This window comes from Lontra canadensis, unplaced genomic scaffold (genome assembly GCF_010015895.1).
Source record: "Lontra canadensis isolate GAN:19392208 unplaced genomic scaffold, GSC_riverotter_1.0 scaffold51, whole genome shotgun sequence".
Classification (NCBI taxonomy): Eukaryota; Metazoa; Chordata; class Mammalia; order Carnivora; family Mustelidae; genus Lontra; species Lontra canadensis.
Window position 1 is genome coordinate 8,140,492 of NW_022631045.1, and position 26,188 is coordinate 8,166,679.

The 26,188-nt window shown below is 37.4% G+C and overlaps 1 protein-coding gene across 2 annotated transcripts in view; it reads left to right on the plus strand.

The window, feature by feature from the left end:
• The window catches only part of GTF2F2 (general transcription factor IIF subunit 2), a 149,932-nt gene that overhangs the window by 109,974 nt on the left and 13,770 nt on the right, over positions 1 to 26,188 (plus strand). For both annotated transcript variants that reach the window (XR_004384612.1, XM_032873992.1), the window contains exons 6-7: positions 7,198 to 7,297; positions 22,001 to 22,144. Coding sequence is in view for 1 of the 2 variants with exons in the window: in XM_032873992.1 (XP_032729883.1) it covers positions 7,198 to 7,297; positions 22,001 to 22,144 (244 nt within the window). In the remaining variant the exon portion in view is untranslated. The remainder of the gene's footprint in view (positions 1 to 7,197; positions 7,298 to 22,000; positions 22,145 to 26,188) is intronic.

Here is a 26,188-nt window from a genome sequence, read left to right on the forward strand (position 1 = left end):
GGACTGTTGAGTGGGGATTTTATGTTGGTTAGGTAGTGGAGATGGATACTCGATAAAATGCTGGTGACAGAGTCTTCCTGGAGAAGTGAAAATTTGCTAATATGTTGACAGTCTTACAGTGTTTCAGTGAAAAATAGAATTTAGGCAGTAATTAAAAAAAAAAAAACAAGACCCTTACAAAATGTCTTCATTACACTAAGTGTCATTTATTTTACCTTAATCAACACATACCCAGAACTTCTCAGGGCTGTTGTTTCTATCAAGATTCTAGGAGAAAACAGAGTCCAAGTGTGAATCATTCCCTTGCTGAGTGTAGGCCCCTTCTGGATACCTTGCTAGCTAATGTAATGGACATATTTTGGGACATAGTATATTTTCTCATATAACTATAAATATTTTAAATTGGGATTTTATATATATATGTGTATATATATACACACACACACATATATGTATATATATGCTTACCAACTTGAGACATCTGGATTATTTCATTATATTTAAGATGTAATTATGGTATAAGTGAAGAGCACTGGACAAGGAATCTTGAATCTCTCCCCCTCTCCCTGCTTCCAACAAACAGTATTGATCATGGGCAAGTCACCATTATGCTAGGGCTTAATTAGCCATTTCAGTTCTATTCTCATGTAGAAGACTCAACTCAGTGTTAAGTCTTTCATTTAGTGGGAGCTGTTAGGTTGAATCATATGAAATTGCTAGTTTTCTAAAGAGCCAAAAACTAATTTCTATATTACTTAGGAGATATCTTTTGATTTTTAGTCTGATTACTAGCTGGAATGCACTCCCGTGAGAACAGTCTAGGTGAGCCTATCCGGGAGCTCAGGGATTCTCCTTAGGATAGGTAACAGGGGATTGAAGTTGGAGGGAATTGCTGGTCTTTTAACAAAACCAGAGTCTTTTTTTTTTTTTTTCTTTTAAGATTTTACTTATTTGTGTGTGTGAGAGAGAGAGAGAGAATGAGAGGGGAGAAGGTCAGAGGGAGAAGGAGACACCCTGCTAAGCAGGTAGCCTGACGTGGGACTCGATCCTGGGACTCCAGGATCATGACCTGAACTGAAGGCAGTCGCTTAAGCAACTGAGCCACCCAGGCGCCCAAAACTAGAGTCTTGATGCAAGTAGTTATTACACACTTGTGTCATGACTTTCCTGCTTCTAGTACTAATTCTGAATTCTTTGCTGCTGCTTTGCTTAAAACTAAAAGCAAACAGACCCCCTGGGATCTAGAGGTCAGAGGCTGCAAACTAGTGATGTGGTACAGCTAGTATGTTTTTTGGTACTGAGAGGTTATTTTTGTTTTGCCAGGGGCTGGGGGTGGGTGCGGGGCAGGGGGAAGGTTTGCCCTTTATAAAAATTGAATTAGTTGGCAGTGTTTAAATAAATGCTTTCACACAAAAATCTGACTCTGCATATTCTTGAGTAATTAGAAGATCTGGTAATACTGTGCTTGTATTCCTACAGACTAACCATCAAGTACATGCTAAGGGCTTATTGCCCACTTGGGATGGAGCATGTGTTCTATTTCCAGGTCACCACAGCCCGCATCTCTCGCTGGGACTTCTACTTTACTTGACAAGCTCCTATAGATACTTGGGTTTGTCATTCTGCAATGACTTCCTGCAGTGATAGAAGTGCTCTTGATCTGTGTCGTCCTATATGTTGACATTAGCCATATGTGCCTTTTGGGCACTTAAAATGTGTTTGGTGTGCCTAAGGAGCTAAGTTTTAGTTTAAACTAATTTAAATAATTGCATATTGCTAGTGGCTACTGTATTACGCAGTGCAAGTAGATATGTTGAGTGTTGCCTACAGAGTGAAAATTAAATCTTAATATATATAGTCTCTTTTCTCAAATGCCAAATCTAAACGTTAGCATATATTGCCACAAATCTTATGATTTGACGATTAGATTGCCATCTCTGATTGAATGCAGCCTAAAATTTTTCTTCTCATCTTTTATTTTCTCGTTTATTCAACACATTTATACTGCATGCCTATTCTAGGCGCTAGGGATATGAGCAAGTTCCTGTTTTCACAAGGCTTACAAATACTAATAAATATTTGTAAGAGACACGTAAATTACTTAATTTCAAATTTGCTGTCTTTAATCCTTCCAGAAGCCCTGCCAGATAAGGATATAATTCCTTTACTCATCAATTGCAAGCTGTGCAATTTCTTCATTGCCACTCGGATGCATGTTCTAATAGATTAACATGTGCAGCTGTTACAGTTCCTCCAAGAAGCTCTCTTTGTCCTGTTCTCAGAATACTGAAACTTCCAGTAAGTGGACTGTGTTAAAACGGGATGTTACCAGAGCCTTTCGTATTAGTGAATCGGCTCCACAGGCACCTTGGCCGTTGACCCAGCCTTCTCTCTGCCTGCCCCCACGCTGGACTTTCTTCCGAAACTCCTCTTTTGTTAACCTGACTCTGGGCCAAGTATACGTGCTCTTGCTCATAGGCAGTTCCATTGCTCCACTGCTGTTCCTGCTTCTCCTTGCCTCGAGACCTACCTCTCTCTCACCCTGCAGAACGTCAGCCTTCTTCTCCCCCTTGGACGCACTCTTTACCTCTTTCACTGCTTTACTTTTCCCTTTAAAAGTGAAATCAAAATCTTCAGAATATACACATTCTTTTGTGAAACCTGTCATTTTAAGAAGAGCATAAATTGAAATCACATGCAGCTATAACACAAATGACTCCTACATTGGCAGTTGCTGGTAGAAACATTTGTTGTTTAGTGGGGGGGTTTTTTTTGTAGTTGTTTAATTCTATCACTGATAACCAGATTAGTCAAGGCAGTGTTACTTAGGGTTTTTTGCTTAAGCAAATAGTCTGCATGTATAAAATCAGGCATTAATGCGGGATTTCTTAATATGGGTTTTGCCCTTTACCTTTATGATCTAATTGTCCAGTAGTGGTATCGTTTGTTCATTTGCTTAACAAATATTTATTGAATTACTTTTACATGGGATGCACTACGCTTACCAAGGAGGTGAGTGGAGGGTCTACTGACTAAAATTTGTAGACTTCCCTTCTGCAATCTAGTATCTTTAAAGCAATAGAATTTGACTTTTCCCATTTTTTTAGATTTTACCAGTGTTCATCCTTTAAAGTATTTTGGAGATGCTTATGCTACTATTTTTTTTTACATGGATTTTGTATTTCTGAAATATTCTAAATAATTTAAAAATTGAATTCCCAGTGTAGTATGTAAATCTTAATTAAGTATAATGAAGAAGATCTTTAAGTGATTTTGATGAGTGATTATGGACCATCGTTGTAGCCTAATGACTCGTGACGTTAACTTAATAGGAATCTTTTTTTAGGTGTTGAAAAGGAAAATGTGCCCTTCTGTATGTATTTGTATAATTGGGCTAGTTGTAGGCAAGTTGATGAGTGTTAAGGAGAATTACTTATTTTGAACTATACTTAATGAATTTTTAAAATTTTTTTATATGAATGAGATTTTAATTAGCGGTTTTATTCTGCTATGTGGCCTTTTAGGAGACTATATAGAAGAGACCATATGTTGTTAGGGACTTAATAGGTTAACTGTCTGAAACTTGGGGTAAAAAAAAAACTCCGAGTTCTAGTTCACTTTTTGCCTACTGTAAGGAAGAAGTGAGATTGAGATAATATAAGTGAAGCTTTTAACACAGTTTCCAGCACATAGTAAGTGCTCTTTAAATGTCTGTATAAATTTGTTACAGCTATTGTTTTGTTAGGATTTTAGCTGTTAGGTCATGTAGCCTTTGAGCTTTTTCTTTGCTGGGAAGAAGTAAGAGATACAATTGGATCTTGAGATAATAATTCCAGAAACACTAGTAATTGTTCTAGCTTTCTAAGATGGAAGTATATTCTAAATTGTTCTGAAGTGATAGTAGTAATTAGTGCTAAGTATTTTTTTTAAAGATTTTATTTATTTATTTGTCTGAGAGAGAAAGAGAAAACAAGCAAAGGGAGAGGCAGGCAGAGGGAGAAGCAGGCTCCCCACTGAGAAGAGAGCCTGATGCAGGGCTCAGTCCCAGGACTCCGGGATCGTGACCTGAGCCGAAGGCAGAAGCTTAATGGACTGAGCCACCTAGGCGTCCCATAAGTATTTTTTTTTAATGGTTTATAAAACAAAGGTAAAACAAGGTCTGGCTACACCTAAAAATCAGAGGATATGATTTTGGTGTTACAGTTTCTTGAAAATAACACGATATTTAAAAATTTTTCTGAAAAAGACCCCCTTTTTTTTTTTTAATGGTTAGGACAGTGAAACTTAGTTTCCTATCAGTCCTGCCTACAACCTCTATATGTTCTTTGCTCTTCAGCTTTACGGACCAGATATTTCCAAATTTTATTGTTTTGTGCAAAGCCAGAAAAACCTCATTTTGACTTTGAAGGCATGTTGAGGTTAGTGATGTTTCATTAAGTACATGGTTCAGTGGTGAAGTAGAGTTGCAAATTGTTCTGACACTTTCTGAGATAATGTTAAATTAATTTATTTATGTTAGGTAAAGATCCCTGCTAACCTATTTTAAACTATTCAAGGTTGGGGCGCCTGGGTGGCTCAGTGGGTTAAGCCTCTGCCTTCGGCTCAGGTCATGATTTCAGGGTCCTGGGATCGAGCCCTTTTCTCAGCAGGGAGCCTGCTTCCCCCTCTCTTTCTGCCTGCCTCTCTGCCTACTTGTGATCTCTGTCAAATAAATAAAATCTTTTTTAAAAACTATTCAAGGTTTATTAAAGTATTTTAAGATTTAGTTCTTTAAAGATGTCATGATTTTCAGCCCCTAGATTAACGTTTTGAGTTTTGAATCATAAGATAACCTCTTTTAGTTAAAACCCTTGAAGTTGATATTTCAAATACATAATACGAAGGTTAAGTTTTTATATGAGCTCTTTATTTTTAAAAAGTTAATTCAGTGTTTTCCTTTCTAAATTTAAAAGATGAGATACTTTGAGGCTAAAAATGGCATGACACTATGGATGACAGCATTGACTTTTAGAGCTGTTGCACTAGAATTGAAAGGAAGTGAGTGTATGCCACCTGAACTTGAATCAGGATGCAGTGCCTGCGAATGAATTCAAGTGCAAGAGTATGACAAGAATAAGTTACCACTTATAAAGACGCACTTACCTAAACAAACTGAAACCCCAAGGAATTTTCAGATTGTGAAGTAATGGGAACAATTGTTTAATGTGGGAGGAAGGAGCTAGTACATGCCTCCCTCCTTGAATGTCTCATAAAATCAAATTATGGAGTGTGATGATTGAAACAGAGAAGATAATTTAGTGGAAACATAACAGATAGATTACCATTTAAAGAGGCCAGATCCCTGAGAACTGATTCCGGTAGGGGATAAGGCTAAGATTAGAACACAAAGAGGTGTTTAGAAACAGACTGCCACTTGATTATCTCCCCCTTCTCCCCCTTCAGGGAGTTAGACATACTTAGTTCTAACCCTCTGTAAACATTCCTACACCTGTCTTCACTCACTTGTTTCTTTCTTAGTCACTTCAAGGTGTCTTCTCAGCTTGGAGGAGTCATTTCCACCTGACTTTTTTGCCCCACCTCTTAAAAGCATGGGCAGCCCTGCTCCAGCTACCCTGAAGTGCACACACCAGGGCTCGTGTTTACTTCCTAGCAGCATGCAGTCAGTCAGTCGTTATCATACCAACCTCCTGCTCCTTTTCAGTTCTGCAGTTAATTAGTTATAGATAAGCATTTGTTTAATGTTTTTCTTCCACTCAAGTAAGTCTTTTCTTTATTGCTGACTTCCCAGCCTCTGTCCCGGTGCCTGGCAGAGATAGGCACCCAGTAAACACTTGCTGAATAATTGCCGGCAGGAGGCTTCTGCTAAAATCTGGTCATGGCACAGCTGTGGTCTGAAGCAGATGTGGGAGAATGTCACTAAAGCTAGAGACATAAGCAGGGACTAGATCTCAGAGTGACATAAAGTCATACGAAGGACCTTGTGCTTCATCCAAGAACAGTTAAGAGGCCACTGAAGGAGTATAAGTACCAAGTCTATCTTTGGGTGGACATCTCCCTTCTAGATCTCTTGCTAGTACTTTCTTTGTGGTTCACAGAAAGTGTATTTGGCTCATGAAAAGCAAAGTAACATTGTATGATTTATGGTTACCAATACAGTAAGTTTCCGAAGACATTTCTAGAGTACTTTTCTTATGCTTTATAAAATAATCATTTTATGTATTAAAATGATAGATACAGATTTATAAATAGAATTTAAATATTTATTTAATATTTGATTTATTATTAATTTAATATTTATTTAATATTTGAAATATTATTTCAAATCAGAAGTGACTATACTGAATTTGGGGATCACAGCAAAACCAAAACCTATAGTATTTATAACTTTTACATTTAAAAAAGCAATTGCTATGTATCTAAATTCTTCTGAGTAATTCAGTGTTACATACCTAAATATAGGAGAAGGAAATAGATAATTAGCTTCATGCAAGGAATAAAATGTTATAAAAATAGGTACTTTCTGGGGCACCTGGGTGGCTCAGTTGGTTAAGTGTCTGCTGGGATCGAGCCCCGCATTAGGCTCCCTGGTCAGCAGCGAGTCTGCTTCTCCCTCTCGCGGTGACCCTCCCCACTGCTCCTGTCCTCACTCAAGTTTTCTCTCTCTCAAGTGAATTTTAAAAAAAAAAAAAAAAAAAAAGGTAGTTTTTATACTGCAAGTTGTGCTAGTTGTGCTTTTTAAAGGAATTTTAAATGAAAATTCTTTTTAGTTCCTGTTCTAGTAAAAGAATTTAAAGTAATATGTTTATGGCTTTTCCCCAGAGGTGGTATTTTGAGTTATATTTCAGTTTAGATGGAGTTCTGCAATAGTTTTATACCAGTGCTATCCGATAGAACTTTCTTTGATGCTTGAAATGTTCTGTATCTGTGCTGTCCAATAAAGCAACCATTAGACCTGAGTGTCAGCATATTATCTATTTATCTTTATCTCTTATCAAGCAAATGGAATTTTGTAATGACTTCATTAGTTTTATACCATATAATTTAAGAAAATTCATAAAGTATTATATTAAAGTTGATATAGCTTTGGGGGTTACTTTTTATATGTTAAATATTGAGTAAGAAGATTTATAGCAATAACACTTCAGGTTTCACTCTAATAAATGAGTAAGTTTGTTAATAATGCCTTTTGTTTTTCAGATTGCAAATAGAAGAATCTTCCAAACCTGTAAGGCTATCACAACAACTGGACAAAGTTGTGACAACCAATTATAAACCTGTTGCTAATCATCAGTATAATGTAAGTCTTCATGTTGTTATTCATTCTGTCATATTTTTATTCTTTTCTGTTTTGTAGACTCTAAGGTTTTAAAAGGACTTTAGTCACACACCTGCTCTTAAGTGATTGAGTTATCTAGACTGGGTAAGGTATATGATGATTTACCACGCGTGGTAGAAGATGTTCACTCTGTATCCTAAGTTAAACAATGGGAAGAAGGCAACTGTTGTTTAAGCTACTCTTGATAAATTTTTCAAAGAAATAAAACACTTCATTTTTCAGTGTTTTTAATGTTTTAAATTACGATGTCCTTAATAAATATTAGTTTTAATATTTTTTTCATTTTTCCGTACCTTTATAACTGGAAATTTTTAATGTATTGACAAGAAATTTTCTAAGTCTGGAACAATAGTAATTTTTCCCACTGATTTTTTTTTTTTTTTAAAGACTTTATTTGACAGACAGCAAGAGAGGGAATACAAGCAGGGGGAGCGGGTGAGGGAGAAGCAGGCTCCCCACAGAGCAGAGACCCCAATGCGGGCCTCGATCCCAGGACCCTGGGATCATGACCTGAGCTGAAGGCAGACGCTTAACGACTGAGCCACGCAGGCGCCCCTTTCCCATGGATTATTAAGATTGCTTTGCATAGTTTCAACTTTCACGGGCATTTTTATGGTCTCACATTATCATGCAAAGTGAGGACTGCCTGTATATATTTTTAAACCATTTTTAATTGAAGTATATCTTACATATACTATATATATTATAATATACAATACACACATATTATATACATGTTATGTGCTGTGCACTGAGTGCTTCATATGATGCGTTTAGTCTTCACACTTACCCTATGAAGTAGCTACCATTACTATCCTCATTTTACAGATGAAGTAACTAAGACCCTGAGAGGTTAGCTTACTTGAGGTCGCACAGCCAGTGATTAACCAATTCAGGTGTTGAACCCAGGTAGCCTGGTTTAGGAGCCATGCTCTTAGTTAACACTGTGCTGTGCTGCTGCAGGTCTTTAGAAGTACTGAAAGGGCTAAGGATTTGGGGTCTTGAAATACCTGTAATGTAAGGGAAAATGTGATGATTTTCTGAAAATACAGTGAAACCTGAGTTAAGTCAAGTAACAATTAACAGTTGATATCTTATGTCCTACTTTGTTGCTTAACATTCCTCCCGACACAGTGTTTAGGAAGAAACAATCCCTTTTAAGACTGGCCTTAAGTATCTAGATTTAGGTGTCACAGTTTAGTATTTGTCAGGCCACTTACTTCATGAAATTTGAGTTTCTTAAGGTTATTTTACATGAGAAGTAGCAAATGCCTACAGAGCCAAACAGTCCTCTTCAGTGAGCAGAGTGCTGAAATTTAAGAAGGTAAAATGGTAAGGACTGTGGTGAACTGGAGTGTGCATGCCCCTTCTTAAAAACAATATTTTTTAAATTGCTGTGCTATGTGGAGTAAATAAAGCAAATCCAAGTTCATTTGCATCCAGCCAGGCTTTTAGTTTACAGCCTCTGGTTATGCTTTCAGGGGAAACGTAAACTTAAGAAGACAGGCTGAATAAGTGTCAGATAATCCAAGTCTATCTTTTTGGCTGCTGCTTTATCACAGTAAGGACAAGAAAGGCCATACTTCCCATAAACTATAAAGAGATGGAAAGAAGTTTGGTAATTTGTGTCCAAAGCACTATAAAGAATATATCTTAGACCCAGCAGTCTTATATCTAAGAATGTATCATAGAAAGACAGGGCCCAAAGGTAGATATACAGTAGTGTTTCTCTCTGTTATTTAAGACAGGCAAAGATTGGAAACAAATGTCCAAAATTAAGATTAAATACTTTAATGGTCATTATTTTTGGATGATAGAAGAGTTAGAATGATTTTATCCTAATTTTCTACCTTATAAAGTCTTTTTGAATTGTTGGAATCATCACAGTGAGTATGTATTGTCAAATTGTTACAGTGGACAGTAAAGCCTTTTTGTTGGAATAAGAAAAGTAAGGAAGCTGGGAAAGAGTTAGTACCAGGCCATAATGAGCTCCTACCACCATTGATGAGGCAAAAAGAAACTCTGTCTTGAGTCAAGCAAAGCTGGTACTTTGCTAGTAAGTTCGTATTCTTAGTGATATTGGCACTATATCCAGTTGGCAGGTGTAGAAGATAGATTCCAAATTTCGTATTTTTAGGATGTTTTTATATTTTCTTTTTACCGCTAAAGTGAGTTTGAATATGTTGTATTCTGAACTCCATATTAGGATGTAACACTGTATCATCCGCTCCAAAGACTTTTTAACATTAAGTGGCAGTTCATGGTATCAGCCTTTATTAAGGTTGTCATTGCACTAGTGAGTCATTATACTAATGTAGTTATTAGCAATGAGCCATATAGTAATCTTTGGAAAGATTTTGCTTATATAAAAATAAAGATTGACTCTAATCTATCATGTGGCACTATTTGAATATTTCATGAATTTTTTCCACCACGGTGGTGTATCAGAATGAATGGAGGCACCTACATAGCTTTCAAAACATATTCAGTATTATAGTAATATCAACTATAAAAAGAGCATAAAGCTTTTGTTATTTTTATCAGAAGGAGGCTTTCATTTTTTAAAAGATTGAGAAACATCAACATAATTCAACAAGAATGACTTAGAGCTTACATAATCAAGATGTTCTATAAAATTTTAAATCCAGTATGATGTTGAAATGTTTTCAGAGTTTTACCAGGTGAAATACATAAACATGAAGCCTGGTATTTCATCATAACTGTTGAGGTTCTTTGAATACAATTTTCAGGGTAAATGTAAGGAAAAAATTTTCTGCAAAAATTGAAAGAGGGGCTAGAAAATGGCATATATATTTATAAAACTATATCCCTGCATTTGATCAGAAAAACCCACCTTGCATTTACTCCCAAAACCTTTCCCACCCACCTATGGCTCATAGATAAACTTACATATACAGTTGACCCTTGAACAATGTGGAGGTTAGGGTCACTGACACCCCCCCAACCCCCACCCCCTTACACACACACACACACACACACACACACAGTTAAATCCATGTATAACTTTTGTCTCCCCAAAAACTTAACTTGATTGGAAGCCTTCCTGGTAATATAAACAGTCAATTAACACATATTTTGAATGTTATATATATTATATACTATATTCTTACAATAAAGTAAGCTAGAAATAAAAGCATTATTATGAAAATAACTCTCTCCTACAAGGAAAGAGAAAACACATTTAAAGTATTGTGTTTACTGAAAAAAACTCCATGCTGGGGCAGTAAACTTAAAAAATCCACATAGTGCAAACCTGTCTTGTTCAAGGGTCAACTGCATGTAGAATATATATGTATAATCATCTCATAATATTTGAACCCCCACTTTGTACATGGAGCTCTTCTAAGCGTTATATTCAGATTTATCTCTTTAGTTCACAGACTGAGATGTAATACCTACCATACCTTAATAAATGCCATTCAGAAAGCATTTATTGGACCAAAAAGAACACGTGATTAGTATTATATTTTAGAATGTTCCCTCCTTGAAAGCTTGGCCCTGAAAAACCTTGCCTTACCTAGGGGATATGACCGGTTAAGTTTCTTTAAGTGGTTTTCTTCTGCCTTGAATCTTCATTATATTTCAGAAACTACTGGTTCAAGGCCAGCATTTTCCAAAGTAAGTTTTGAAACACTAATCTTGGGGTGCCTGGGTGGCTTAGTCGGTTAAGTGTCTGCCTTCAGCTCAGGTCATGGTCCTAGGGTCCTGGGATTAAGCCCTGGGTCAGTCTCCCTGCTCAGTGGAGAGTCTGCTTCTCTCTCTCTCTCCCTCAAATAAATAAATAAATAAATAAAATCTTTTTAGAAAGAAAGAAACACTAATTTAGTGAGAGTCTTCTTGAAAAAAGGAGTTGTATAAAAAGATTAAGTGTTAAAAGAACTTATAGATTCTGATTGTGTCCTCTTCAAAATGGACACTTTAATATATAAAAATTGGGGACCTTGGAATTTGTTTAATCATATATTTTGCAAACATTTGAACATTAAATTCCCCTTCCCCCATCTTTTGTAGTGGTAAAAACAAACTTTGGGAAATAATGGGCTGTCAAAGTAGGATTTACAGGAGGGCCATTGATTGAGGGGGGGAATATTGGAACTTGTATTTACCTTGTTTTTCATGTAATAAAAGAAGGAAATTGAGCTTTAAAAATACTGTGTGGATTGACCCTAGCACCCTTATGCAGCCCCTGTGCTAGTCAGCCATTTTCAGCAGAAGAGTAGACATTTTTTAACACTGGTGGATTGACATTGGTACTTCCAGTGCCTCACTTATCATTAGCCTTCAGCTTTTTAGGTTTGCTGCCAAATTCAGAGGTTTATAGAGTATAGTAACTATTATTAGCTAAATTCAGTCTTCAAAAATGAACAAATGGTTTTAAAGGTTCCTGCAAAGAAACTATAAAGATAATTAATATATTAATAAAGCAAATATATGTGAACAAGAAAGTGGAAAAACTTGTACTTTTATTCTAAAATGTTCTCTTTATCAGTCATTGTGTGAGGTAGAAACAGTGATGATGTAATCTGATGTAACAAGTACTCTTGGTCCTTCCAAAGGAAATTAGCAATCTCAGTCATCCCCTGTCTTCAGTGATGATTCAGTGTCTATAGTGGAAACAAAAACAACTCCAGATTTTCAAGCAGAAAGGGATTTAACGCAGGGAATTGGTTACAGATGCTTTACAAATACAAAATGGAAGGGCTGGAGAGGGGGGTTGGTTACTGGAGATAAGGAAGCTGCTGCCGCGGAAGGTATACAGAATGCACACAAAAAGAAAAAATCTCCCTTCCTCCTACTTTAATTCTCCCTCTACCAGAACCCCAGCTGGAAACCCGCTAGGAAGGGACTCCTGGAAATGTAGCCTGTAGGTCCCCTGTTGCCACCACCACCAGGTCCTGGAGCTAAAGGCTTATTGAAGATAACTGACGTGGTGACCCTTAACCTTTGTGTGTGTTGGACCTTAGGTCGTATTAGCTGTTGCTGGTACAAAGCTACTCCAGTTGGCAATCCATTTAAAAACCCAGCATCAAGGGACGCCTGGGTGGCTCAGTGGGTTGGGCCGCTGCCTTCGGCTCAGGTCATGATCCCGGGGTCCTGGGATCGAGTCCCGCATCGGGCTCCTTGCTCAGCAGGGGACCTGCTTCTCTCTCTGCCTCTGCCTTCCTCTCTGCCTGCTTGTGTGCTCTCTCTCTCTCTCTTCCTCTCTGACAAATAAATAAATAAATAAATAAAATCTTTAAAAAAGAAAGTAAAATAAAAACCCAGCATCCAGGGGCGCCTGGGTGGCTCAGTGGGTTAAAGCCTCTGCCTTCGGCTCAGGTCATGATCCCAGGGTCCTGGGATCAAGCCCCACATCAGGCCCTCTGCTCAGCAGGGAGCTTGCTTCCTCCTCTCTCTCTCTCTGCCTGCCTCTCTGCCTACTTGTGATCTCTGTCAAATAAATAAATCTTTAAAAAAAAAAAGAACAAAAACAAAAACCAAGCATCCAGAATGTAAAGCAAATTGCTGTATTTTGACAACAAAACCAAAATGTATTTTGTAATTGGACAAATTAAAACTTAATCTTAAAATAGTGTTTTATTTTTTATTCCATCTCTTTAAATTTTTGTTTGTGCGTGCTTTAAAATATCCGTGCATGTTAATATAGAAGTACCTTTTTACAGTTTACAAATTGATATACATAGAGTTAGCAGATGTGTAAGATTCCTTGCAGCTCCTTCCAACTCTGATTGCAAGTAAAGGTGCTTGCTTCTCTCTGTGGTTTTGCTGACTTCGTGGACATCATCCAGCATATGTAAATTTCACAGCATTCTCGTATGTAGTAGTTTACGCTCTTAGGACTTTACTCATCAGGAATTCTGTCTTCTGTTATCTAGATGTGTTTGCTGGTGCTAGCTATACACTAGAATCCCCTGGGAAGCTTTTTTTTTTTTTCCCATATTACTTTTAATTATTAATCATATAACACAAATAAAAATTCTGGTTTAAAATATTTAAAAATTCTGGTTGAAGGTGCAAAAAATCATTCAAGCTGTATATCCTTATCCTACGCTTGTCTTTAATAAGAATAAGCCTTCTAATCAGAAAGATTTAACTTGGAGCATAATAAATCTGAATATCAAATATCCTGGAAACATTTTTTTTTTCTTTTGGGTAATTTTATTTTATTCTTTTCTTTCAGTGTTCCAAGATTCATTGTTTATGCACCACACCCAGTGCTCCATGCAGTACATGCCTCCTTAATACCCACCACTAGGCTCACCCAACCCCTCACCCCACGCCCCTCTGAAACCCCCAGTTTGTTTCTCAGAGTCCACAGTCTCTCATGGTTCATCTCCCCTTCCGATTTCCCCCAACTCACTTCTCTCCATCTCCCCATGTCCTCCCTGTTATTCCTTATGTTCCACAAGTAAGTGAAACCATATGTTAATTGACACTCTCTACTTGACTTACTACACTCAGCATAATGTCCTCTAGTCCCATCCATGTTGATACAAAAGTTGGGTATTCATCCTTTCTGATGGAGGCATAATACTCCATTGTATATATGGACCATATCTTCTTTATCCATTCATCCATTGAAGGGCATCTTGGCTCTTTCCACAGTTTGGCGACTGTGGCCATTGCTGTTATGAACATTGGGGTACAGATGACCCTTCTTTTCACTACATCTGTATCTTTGGGGTGAATACCTAGTAGTGCAATTGCAGGTCATAGGGAAGCTCTATTTTTAATTTCTTGAGGAATCTCCATACTGTTCTCCAAAGTGGCTGCACCAACTTGCATTCCCACCAACAGTGTAAGAGGGTTCCCCTTTCTCCACATCCTCTCCAACACACGTTGTTTACTGTCTTGTTAATTGTGGCCATTCTAACTGGTGTAAGGTGGTATCTCAATGTGGTTTCAATTTGAACCTCCCTAATGGCTAATGATAATGAACATTTTTTCATGTGTCTGTTAGCCATTTGTATGTCTTCTTTGGAGAAGTGTCTCTTCACGTCTTCTGCCCATATTTTGATGTGATGCTCTTTTGTGTGTGTTGAATTTGAGGAGTTCTTTATAGATCTTGGATATCAGCCCTTTGTAGTGTCATTTGTGAATATATTCTCTGAGAAGCTTTTTTAAAAAAAATAATAATAACCTCGAGAGATTGATTTTAATTGACCTACTGTGGAGGCCAACTATTTTAAAAATTTTCAAGTTCCCTGGGTAATTCTAACATGCAGCCACTGACTCAGAGATGGGAACTTCCTAGGTCTGTTGGCCATCTTATTGGGTAGTGGCAAAAATGATACCTGAGAGGAGACCAGAAATTCTCTTTCCACCAAACGTAAGGTTTTTAAAAAGAATTAATATTTTCTTGTCTTTATCCTCCTCTCTGTTCCCTAGCTTTTAAAAAAATTTCTCTTTCCCTTCTTTTTCCTGGCAAGAACTCTTGGTCAGAAAGTGATAGGGAATTAGAAGAGCTTAACTAGAAAATTATTGTTGGAGGGAGTTGAATGATAACATAAAATCTCGAGGTAAATCTCCAGGAACTAGAGAGAAAAATTTTTTTTTTATCCACTCTGTTTTCTCCACTGGGGCAGCCAACTTTGTTGGTCTTCAGAACAAAGGTTATTGGATTTGTTTTTGTAGTGGTGTGGTTTTTGTTTTTGTTTTTTAGTTATGTGTAAATTTAGAATTTGGCTCAAGGAATCATAGATGCCCACAGGACTATATCATAAAGGCTTTTCAGTAGTTTTTGCCTAGTATTAGTAGGAGTATGCTAGGTGCTTTGTCCATTTGAATTTGCATACCATGAACTCAGGGAATCTTTAAGAATTAATTTCCTCCCCTGGGTATGTTCTATGGTGAGTGCTGTGAAGTGTGTAAACCTGGCGATTCACAGACCTGTACCCCTGGGGATAAAAATATATGTTTATAAAAAATAAAAATAAATAAAAATAAAAGATACTGAGACATAATGCATAGCTTTATATTCAAAAAAGTTGATAAATTATACAGAACGAAAAATTTGCTTTTAAGAAAAGCTAACATCAAATATGTCAAAAGAAATAGGAACTCCAGTCTATATCTATTAAATAATTTGAATCTATAATTAAAATTTATAAATTTCTTGGGAAAAAAAAAAAAAGGAATTAATTTCCTCCCCAAAGATGACAACACACTAGGCAGTCATAGAAGCATTAAGGGTGAGGAGGATCTTTTGTAAGAATTTAAATGCAAACCATGATATTCAAGGCTGTCATGCTCCCTTCAAAGGTTAAAAGCTGGGACGCCTGGGTGGCTCAGTTGGTTAAGCAGCTGCCTTCGGCTCAGGTCATGATCCCAGCGTCCTGGGATCGAGTCCCACATCGGGCTCCTTGCTCTGCAGGGAGCCTGCTTCTCCCTCTGCCTCTGCCTGCCATTCTGTCTGCCTGTGCTCGCTCTCTCTCTCTCTCATAAATAAATAAAATCTTTAAAAAAAAAAAAAAAGTTAAAAGCTTCCACAAGAACTGCCTTGACAACGCAAAGTATTTCTGCAAACAACAATCTAGAAATTTACAGACATCTGTATTACAATATTTTAATTGGCAGTGGGTGGCTTTTATAATTTTAGTCAGTGATTAAGGTTTCAGTAATGATGGTTGACTCTATACCATGCCACAATGGATTTCAACATTTAGTTGCATTTTAGTCTTGAATAATTTGTTTTCTGTTGTGAAAGAAAAATTATTGTGTGTGATAGATTTTTTTTTTTTGGATTGTAAAATTTTTAATTGGAGACCAAATTTAAAGTCCTTTCTGAATTGACAATTATTTCTGCACAGCTCATTATGCAGTTGATCTATGATCACAAGGGCAGATATAATAGCGGTAATTAAAATTCACATAATAGCTATCTCTAGTCCAATGACGATCCTACTAATATTTTGTGGTGGCTGCTAACAAGTTAGATATGTGACTGTTTTGAGTAGCATCATTTCCCTACCATGATGATACAGCAGTACAAAACAAAATGCCAAGGGAAAAAGAGCTAAAAAGAGAAGCATTAACATTATCATAACACTATAGTCTTCTCCTTCATAAGCTAGTTCATCATTTGTACTTTATTTGTAGAATGTATTTTATCAGCAGTATAAATTGTAAGTACAATATTAAGATGACCATTTCTGTACTGTTTAGTTTTTAAAAGAAAAGCTACCTCGGGACCTTAGTTTTGTCCTGAGTATAGGGTTAGTCATTAATAATTTAATGACCATTTTTAAATGGTTATGCATATATACATATATATGTGTGTGTATATAATTTTAATTATACATATATCCACTGGAACTACTTGCTACTACAGAGCAGAATTTAGATTATGAGTCTGCCCTGGACATTATGAAAAAAGATTTAACTAATGCTATACTATAAAAAATTTTGTTTTAGAACAATCTTTTGACTGATGATTCAAAGACCTGTACCCCAGAAGCAAATAATACATTATATGTTAAATTAATTAATTAATTAATTAAATTTTTTTTAAACCGTCTTTTCTAAAGTTTATCCCTGTAGTATGGGCCCTGAGGACATTAAATTTTGCCATTTGCCTTTTGTTTTTACGTAAGTATAGGATTTAATTTCTAGTACTTTAGTTTCTCTTATAAGGAATAATATTGCCGATTTATTGTTGCTGTTATTGTTTTATATGCCTGGGTTTTCAGATTATACTTTTTAAGTGTTTTTATTCCACTAATCAAAAGTAAAGTTAGGTTGCACTGCCCCCCAGGAATTGAGCCATCAACAGACACAATTAACACAGAGCATTTCTAGTCACCTTTCCCCCCAAAAGTAAGGAAGCATCAATGTTGAATACAGTAATTTTGAGATTAAAGCAAAGTTCCTTTCCAACTTATTCTAAATTCTTACCTTTGATTCAGGCCCTCTCAGATCTGGCATGTGATTCTGTGGTTGGGACAACTTGGTAACAAACACTTAGAAGGCTTTTCTTTCCCCTGGCTAGTTAGAGGGTATGCCCCCTCTGAAGTGGGCCATCTGGCTTCATCAACAGATTTCTTTATAGATCTGCCTGTTTTTGGTGGGGTTTCAGTCAAAATTGAAAATATCATAGGTCAAAAATGCATTTAATACACCTAACCTACCAAAACACCATAGCTTAAACTAGCCTATCTGAAATGTGGTTAAGAACATTTACATTAGCCTGCGTTTGGGCCAAATCGTCTGACACCAAGCCCCATTCCATAATGCAGTGTCCTGTAATGTATTGAGTACTGTTGTGAAAGTAAAGCAGAATGGCTTTCTGTGTCTGGGTTGTTGTTGGGTGATAGCACGGCTGACCGGGAGGCTACAGTTGGCGGCCACTGCGCAGCCCCGCGGGAGAGGGTTGTACAGCAGATTGCTAGCCCAGGAAGGGATCCAGATTCAAAAACCAAATTACAGTTTCTACTGCATGCATACTGCTTTCGCACCATCATAAAGCTGGAAAATTCGAAATCGAACCATTGGAAGTTGGAGATCGTCTGTATTTGAAAACATTTTTCCTATTAATCTTCTTAGCTTCTCCAGGCATTTCGCACAAGGAAGAGTCTACCAAGGGTGGAAGCTGAGTATACCAGCGCTTCTCTTCCCTGGTTCCTGAATTTAACTCTTCCTCCTTCTCTCAGCATAAATTAAAACTGGGATGGGAGGACAGACAGAATATCGTGCAACTGTGGCTTCATGCCGAGTACAAAAGCCTAACCTTGGACCTCTGTGAGGTCCTCACTTCCTTTGTATTATTTTTCTCGAGGACTGGTGGCCTCTGTCCCATATCTCACTTAAGCCTCTGGGACTACTATAGGCTTTCTTCACCCTTCCTTAATCTGATTCTGTCTCCCTTTATTTTTCTTACCGCACACCTGAGTAGAGGAAAAGATTATACCAACTTCATCTCCTAGTCCAAACTATTCTATTTCTCTGTTTTTTAGCAGTCACCTTTTCTGGATTGTTCATCTTAATGCAAAACTGAAAACTATTCAAATGAGGTGCAACAGTGGAAGGAAGTTTCAGGATGCAAACTAAGTACAGTTGTAAACAGTAAAAATATATGTTTTAGAGATTGATCAGCAAAGCAGGGTTTAAAATATTAATGCCTTAAGGCATTCCATGATATTTCTGTATCTAATCCAAAGACCCTCCTGCTTGGATTTGTAAGTTTTGTCCTGGCCTGTCATGCTTACTTTCTCCCTTCCTGATGTAGCTATTCTCTTGCTTCTATCCTTTACTTTCCCTCTCTTCCTTCCTCCTTCCCTCCCTCCATTTCTTTCTTTCTTTCTTTCTTTCTAAGTTCCACACCTGGCATGGGGCTTGAACTCATGATCCTGAGATCAGGGGTCACACACAGTACCAACTGAGCCAGCCAGGCACTCCACTTCTCTTCTTCTTTTGACCTAGAGAGAGAAAATTCTTTTTTTTTTTTTTTAAGATTTTATTTATTTATTTGACAGAGATCAAAGTAGGCAGGGTGAGGGGGGAAGCAGGCTCCCTGCTAAGCAGAGAGTTCCATGTGGGGCTCAATCCCAGGACCCTGGGATCATGACCGAAGCTGAAGGCAGAGGCTTTAACCCACTGAGCCACCCAAGTGCCTGAGAGAGAAAATTCTTGAATGGACCTCAAGTCCATCCCTTTTAGTCTTTGCTATCTCTTCAGCCTCCTTCCTCACTGAATTGGGACAGCCACTCTGCTTCTGCCTTTGTATTCATTAAATGCATGTTTTCGTCTGTTTTTCCATCTTCCCCACATTGGGAGGACTTGGATTTTCTCCTTGTTCCTGGGTTGCTCTGGTCTCTCTTCTCTCTGGTCTTGCTTCTAGCTCTTCTAGTCACTCTGCTCTTCTCTGACAAATCCCCTGTAGCTGTCCATAGTTGTTTCTTTCATGTTCTTGCAACCCAGAGAATCTTGAGTCCAGCCACATTCCTCCCCAGCAACACAGCCCTTTATCAGCCCTTTGTCACAGCACCTTCCACAGCATCCAGAGGTGGCTCTGTGCTCTGCTATTACTATATTTAAAATGTGCAAGGCCCCCTCTGTATATTTTAATATATGAGCCCTAAGAAAGGGATATCTTTTGAAAGAGACTCAGTATTTCACCTGTATCTTAGCACAGTCCAAGCACACAGTCTGTGCTTAATCTGTTGAGATTAATGGATTTTGAGTTTTACTCCCAAGATGCACATATCAAAAAATCAAGACAAGTTGGTTCTTTTTCCTTATCTCCTAATTTTACTTCACTGAAGGATACTCACTGTTGTCTGTGACTTGTGCCATTAATTTGAAAGTGTCTGATTATGTGTAAGATACATTTTTAGTTTGAAACTAAATTTCATCTCTTCTATAACAAATCTCTGTTGTTAAAATATAGAGAGTAAGCCTGACTATTATCAGGCTGGAATTTATTCAGTAATTTCGTTGTAGATTTTGAAATGAATTTCATTTTTTTTAATTTTTGAAACTAGTCTCTAGATTATAGTTAATTCCCTCTGATGCACGGGAGATTGTTCTCCGGCAGCTTTCACCCAGCCTCCGGATGCCTTATGTACTAAGTGGGCTGCTGCGGTTGATATGTATTTCCTCTAATGTGCTTTATCAAAACAGAGTTTTTTTTAAAAGTTAAAAACTAAACCAACTGAAGGGAGTGAATATAAGTTACATGTGTGCAGTGAAGAGTAAGTTTTTTTAAAAAGTGTGCTATTTGAGTACAGTTGACACACAATGTCACATCAGTTTTGGGTGCCCGGCCGAGCGATTCACCTTCTCTGTACATTATGCGGTGCTCAGCTCACCACAAATGCAGCTACCCTCTGTCATCATACGGTGCCATTGCAGTATCATTGTCTGTGGTCCCTGTGCTGTACCTTTTATTCCCATGACTTATTCCATAACTGAAAGCCTTCCGCTGTCCCTTGGCCCATCTTGCCCGTCTTCTCACCCCTCTTCCCTCGGGCAGCCATCAGTTTGCTCTCCTGTATTTATAGGTCTGATTCTTTTTGTTTACTCATTTGTTTTTTAAATTCCACATGAGTGAAGTCATATGGTATTTGTCTTTCTCAGTCTGATTTATTTCACTCAGCGTAATGCCTTCAAGGTCCCATCTGTGTTGTTGCAAATGGCACAATCTCCTCCTTTTTATGGCTGCATAATATTCCATTTGTGCTTGCGTGCGCGCACACACCACATTTTCTTAACCAGTTGTCTACTGATGGACTCTTAAGTTGCTTCCATATCTTGGCTATTGTAAATAATTCTGCAGTAAACATAGAGATGCATTTTTTTTAATTTAGTGTTTTCAGTTTCTTTGGGTAAATAACCAGTAGTGGAATTACTGGATCATATGGTATTTCTATTTTTAATTTTTGAGGAACCTCCATGCCTTTTTTCACAGATTTGTAGTAATTGACACAGTAATTGATCTTCCCACCAGCAAGGCCTGAGAGTTCCCTTTTCTCTGCATCCTTGCCAACACTTGTTATTTCTTGCGTCTTTGATTTTAGCCATTCTGACAGGTATAAGGTGATACCTCATTGTGGTTTTTGTTTGTATTTCTCTGATGACTAGTGATGTTGAGCATCTTTTCTTCTGTTTGTTGGCCATGTGTTTGTTCTTGGAATAATGTCTACTCAGGTCCCCTTCCCAATTTTCAATCTGATTTGGGTGGAGAGTTTTGGTTTTAAGTTGTAAAAGTTCTATATAGGTTTTGGGTATTAACTCCTTATTGAATATATAATTTGCAAATATCTTCTCCCATTCAGTAGGCCAACTAATAAAATGTAATTTTTTTTTCAAGTGATCAAATCCCTGGATCAGATCTCTCTGTAGGAGAGAATTTATACATTCTTCTAGTGCTACTGCTTTCAAACTGGGGTCCATAGAGGTACACAAAACTACAGGACAAACATACCACTTGTTCCTAGAGTGTCATTTGTATTTGAATGAGAGATTTTATTTTTGTATTACAAATAAAGGTACATTATGTAGGTGAATTTAGAGTTCACATGAATTTTTAAGGTAAAATGGAGATTTTGGAAAAACAGTTTGCTTGTGCCTGAGTACTGAGTATAAATTCACCCTTTCCTGTTAGTAAGCTTACTTCATGTTATAGGAGAAGAAACAAGCTCAAGGTCACACAGAGCTGGGAAGAGAAAATGCCTCACTGCCCGCGTTCTTTTCCTTTTACCAGTGCTTCTCAAACTTCGCACTTCCTAAAGAACCTCTTCTGTAACCAGTTTGCCTTTTAATTCCCTGTCTGTCCTGAAAAACCTCAATTTTGAAAGATGTCACCTACCAAACTGCATCTGTCAGAGAAGCTATTTTAATGTATTTGAGATAGTCAAAAACAAAAGAAACTGCAAGTTGGACTTTCTGACTCAGTAGCCACAGTGAATTGTTCTAATTTGGCAAACAAAGGCTATTTGGGAGCAAATGAAGACATTAATAAAGCCTTAGAAAAGAATGAAGTTGGGGGTCCCTGGGTGGCTCAGTTGGTTAAGCAACTGCCTTTGCCTCAGGTCATGATCCCGGAGTCCCGGGATCGAGTCCCACATCGAGCTCCCTGCTTGGCGGGGTATTTATTTCAGAGTGAGCATGTTGGATTAATGCCTTTATTTTTCTGTTTGCACCTAGATTGAATATGAAAGGAAAAAGAAAGAAGATGGAAAACGGGCTCGAGCTGATAAACAACACGTTTTGGACATGCTGTTTTCAGCATTTGAGAAACATCAGTATTATAATCTTAAGGACTTGGTGGACATCACAAAACAGCCTGTGGTATGTGTTTGCTCACGCTGATCCCTTCAGTATGTCTTGCTTCATTTAGATGGTGTTATTGAAGAGAAGGGTATCATATATGATGTAGCTCACACGTACCTTTGCTAACGTCAGGGTTTATTTTCAACACTCAGAAAAAAATGTCTTAATACTCCTTATTGGCGTTGAGCCTAAAGTCTTTGTTGATATCCTTTCTCGTCTTTCTTTTGTTCCCCTAGGTCTCTCAAAAAAAACCACTCAGCTTCTTCATTTGTTTGAAAATGTGCCCCCTAAAAGAACCATATTCTTTTAAGAGCCATACAGATCTGTCATGATGAAGGTGTTTATCCCTGTCATGTAATGAAATGGGCTCTTCTTTAATGGATTTTTCTTTTTTTAATCAGAATTTACCTAGCACTAGCATGAGGTCCCTTTAAACTTGAGCTGTACTGCCCCGCAGTGCTTGTTGAGGTTGTGGTTGGGTTGGCCTCTTCTCCATTTTCAAGGAAAAATTGAATAAATTGATGTTTTAGAGTTTATGTTTGTTCCATAAATAATCAATTTTTTCCCTGCTCCAAACTTTTGTGCCTATTTGCTAACAATTTGTTATTTCTAATCTATTTAAAATACTGGTAACAAGAGGTGCCTGGGTGGCTCAGGTTGTGATCCCGGGGTCCTGGGATCAGGCCCCGCATCGGGTTCCCTGCTCGCCGGGAAGCCTGCTTCTCCCTCTCCGACTCCCCCTGCTTGTGTTTCCTCTCTCGCTGTCTCTCGCTCTGTCAAATAAATAAATAAAATCTTTAAAAAAAAAATAAAATACAAAAAAACTAGTAACAAATAAATCCAAATCTCTTTTTTCCAACCTCCAAGTCACATTTCCTTCTCTGTAACTTTCTTAACCTAACATTAGCAAAGCAGCAAATTGAATTATAACAGTATTTATTTACAAGGTTTTAAAAAATTAAATGGAATCTCTTTTCTGTCCTTTTACCTAGTTTTCTTTATCATTTTGTCCACTTTGCTAGTATACTCAGGAGTGTGTCAGTCCATTTATTTCCTTAAGAATATGTAACAAGAGAGCCAGTTTTTAAAAACATTATAATATAACCAAATAACAATGTATTGAAGAGCTTGCTGTATGTTTATTCTGATTTATTCAAAGCTTTAAGAAATGACTTATGACACCTCAGTACTGATTGTACAGTTTCCCACTTCTGTAGGAATTTTGTTACTATTATACTTTTTTATTAAGAAATTAAATTCCAAAAGATCTAAATAGTTTTTTCAGTAGAGAGGAGCCAAGTGCTTGTGCTGCAGTATTATCAGCTCCTCTTAATGACTTATTCTCTTCAGGATCAAAGCCTTAGAAACAGCATTTCAAACTAGGTAAAAAAAAATTAATTAATTTAAAAAATTGAAATAGAATAATTCATTATATAAGCCATGTTTTTTTCTGCTTTTAATCAAGTTTATCCTTGTGAATGTAAACTTTATATGTGAGAAACTGAATTTATATACATATATATATATTCAGAAACTGAATGCAAATAATACATTCTTATGTAATAATGTACACACAAAAATTAGATATGGGAACACAAGTCTTTGTAGAAGGGACATTCGGATGATATTGGAGAAAGCAGTTTCTTTACTTTCCAGTTTCTTAACATGGAGTGGCATGTTGTTTTTAAAGTTTATTCATTTTGCATCAAAGGAAAGGGATAATTAGTATTTCTCTCAACTTTGGTTTTTCAGAGAATTTTTGTGTAGAGGTACACACTGAGGCTCTCAGAATAGAGCTTCTTAACTCATGGTCAGTAGGTGGGTTTTACGAGATCCAGTAATCTTCCCGAATAGGTGCAAAAATATGTGGGTTTTTCTGGGGAGCAGATCCATGGTTAATATCAGATTCTTATAGAGGGTCTGGGAACCTCAAGGGGCTTGTGAGCCACTAACCTAGAAACTAAACTATTTTATAATAGTCTTATTGTTTAGAGACTGACGTGCCTCAGCAAGCATAAGGTTCTTGAAGACAGGGTTGTATATTAGTCATATCCTTAAATTTTTATACGCTCTATAATATAAACATAGTAGAAATTCAGTAAATATTAGAGGAATTGATTTGGGAAAAAGGCAGTGACCCCATCCTCAGTATCCAAGGACTACCTACCATGTTTTATTCAGATGAATTCCGTGGGCCTCCTGTCATTTATGGCAGGAGAGGGGGCACAGAGAGCCAGTCTCAAGGAAGTATGGAATGTGACAGGGTTACAGTTATCTCTCCCCAGAGCAGCAGCCAGGAAGTGGTCAGCATGGATTCAGTTCTGCCATTTACCTACCCCATTGGGATCTGAGAAAGTCCCTTCTGTTCCTAAAATTGAGGAAATTGGACTGAATAATTGTGCTCCCTTCCAATCCTAAATGTGTGATTCTCTCCCTCTCCTATTTCATCTCCTCTTCACCTCCCTCTTGATTTTGAATTGAATTGGCAAATCTCACCTAGAAAGTGGCCCAAAGCAAGCTCTCCTCCATGTAGGTAACTATCCCCTTTAAAATGTTCACAGGACATAAATAAGTCTGTACTCACGGTCATCGGTATACCCTTCCTAATTTGATTTTAATCTGAGCAACACCAGGAGAATGAAGGAGAAGAGAGCATGAAGATCCAGGGAAGGGGCTGCTTAGTATGATGGAAAGAGCAGTGGGTTTGGAGTAATGGGATCTCGGTTCATGTCCCAGCTCTGTCATTTAGACAAGTAGTCCTGGACAGGGTATTTAAATACATTTAATGTTCAGTACAAACAAATTTTTGAGTCCCCTTGTAAAAGAGAAAACAAAGAGATCTTGTTTGTATTCAACACTTCTTTAGTATATGCGTTTAATGACCTTCTCTCATTTTCTGTTGGTCCCCAGTGCCTCCTTTGATAATGGATTTCTAACCATGAAGTCTATCCCTTTAACACACCATCTTTGTCATTGACATGACTACTATATTCTTAAGTTACCATCTGCTTTCTGACCTTTAGAATGTCATTTGTTTTTTAAAGATTTTATTTATTAGAGAGAGTGAGAGCAAGAGCAGGGGAAGGGGCGGAGGGAGAAGCAGACTCCCCACTGAGCAAGGAGCCCTGTGTGGGACTCTATCCCAGGACCGTTGCACCCTTAGCCGCAGGCAGACGCTTCACTGACTAAGCCACCCAAGCACCTCTAGAATGTCATTTTTTACAACATCCTGAGTGAATCTGAGGTATTATTCTTGTTTTTCCAGTTCTTTCTTCTCTATATTCTTCCTAAAAATCTTTATTTCTATAAGCAGAATTATTACTGATCAGAAAAATTGCCCTTGTGGGCAGACTTTTTCTCTCAGTGGTCAGTATCTGACCTGCATAAACAATCAAGGAGTTAGTTACACTTTAAGGGTAAATAAGCTGATTTTAAAAGGCCAAGCTCTGATAACTGATATAAAGTCAGAAACATGATACCATTTAAAGGGGTATTTTTATATGGTTTAAATTTGAGCTTTTAAGCCCTCCTTAATGTGAAATACCAGAAGAAGCTTATTATTTTTTCCCTGCAGTCTTTGATCTTTCACCTTGAATTTGTTATGTCTAGTCTTTACATTTTATCTGTAAAATAGAAGCATACACAGCATTTCCTTCAAAATTTAAATCATTTGAAACTTTATCTAATTGCTCCCTTAGAAACACCAAACTGCCAAGACTGCATTGAGCCCTGACACCCTGTTCTCTAGCATAGCAGCCATTTCCAGTGTTCCTTGAACCACATCTTTCTGCTAAAAGCATCATTGAAAATTAGCCCTGGTTATAAGTGAACCCCTAATTTCCTTGTGCTGTATCCACCCACCTTCCAGGCATAATCCAGGGAAGTTTATATTTAATTATTGATGATCCCTTCTAAATCAACAATCCCCAGTCATGTGGTCCCGCAGACCATGGCTTAATTCAAATATGTAATTGAGCAATTTGTGTGCTTTTTATTAAAGTGAGTTCAAATCAACAGGAGAAACCAGGCAAAGATTTGGGTGATTTCGACTTTGAGACAATT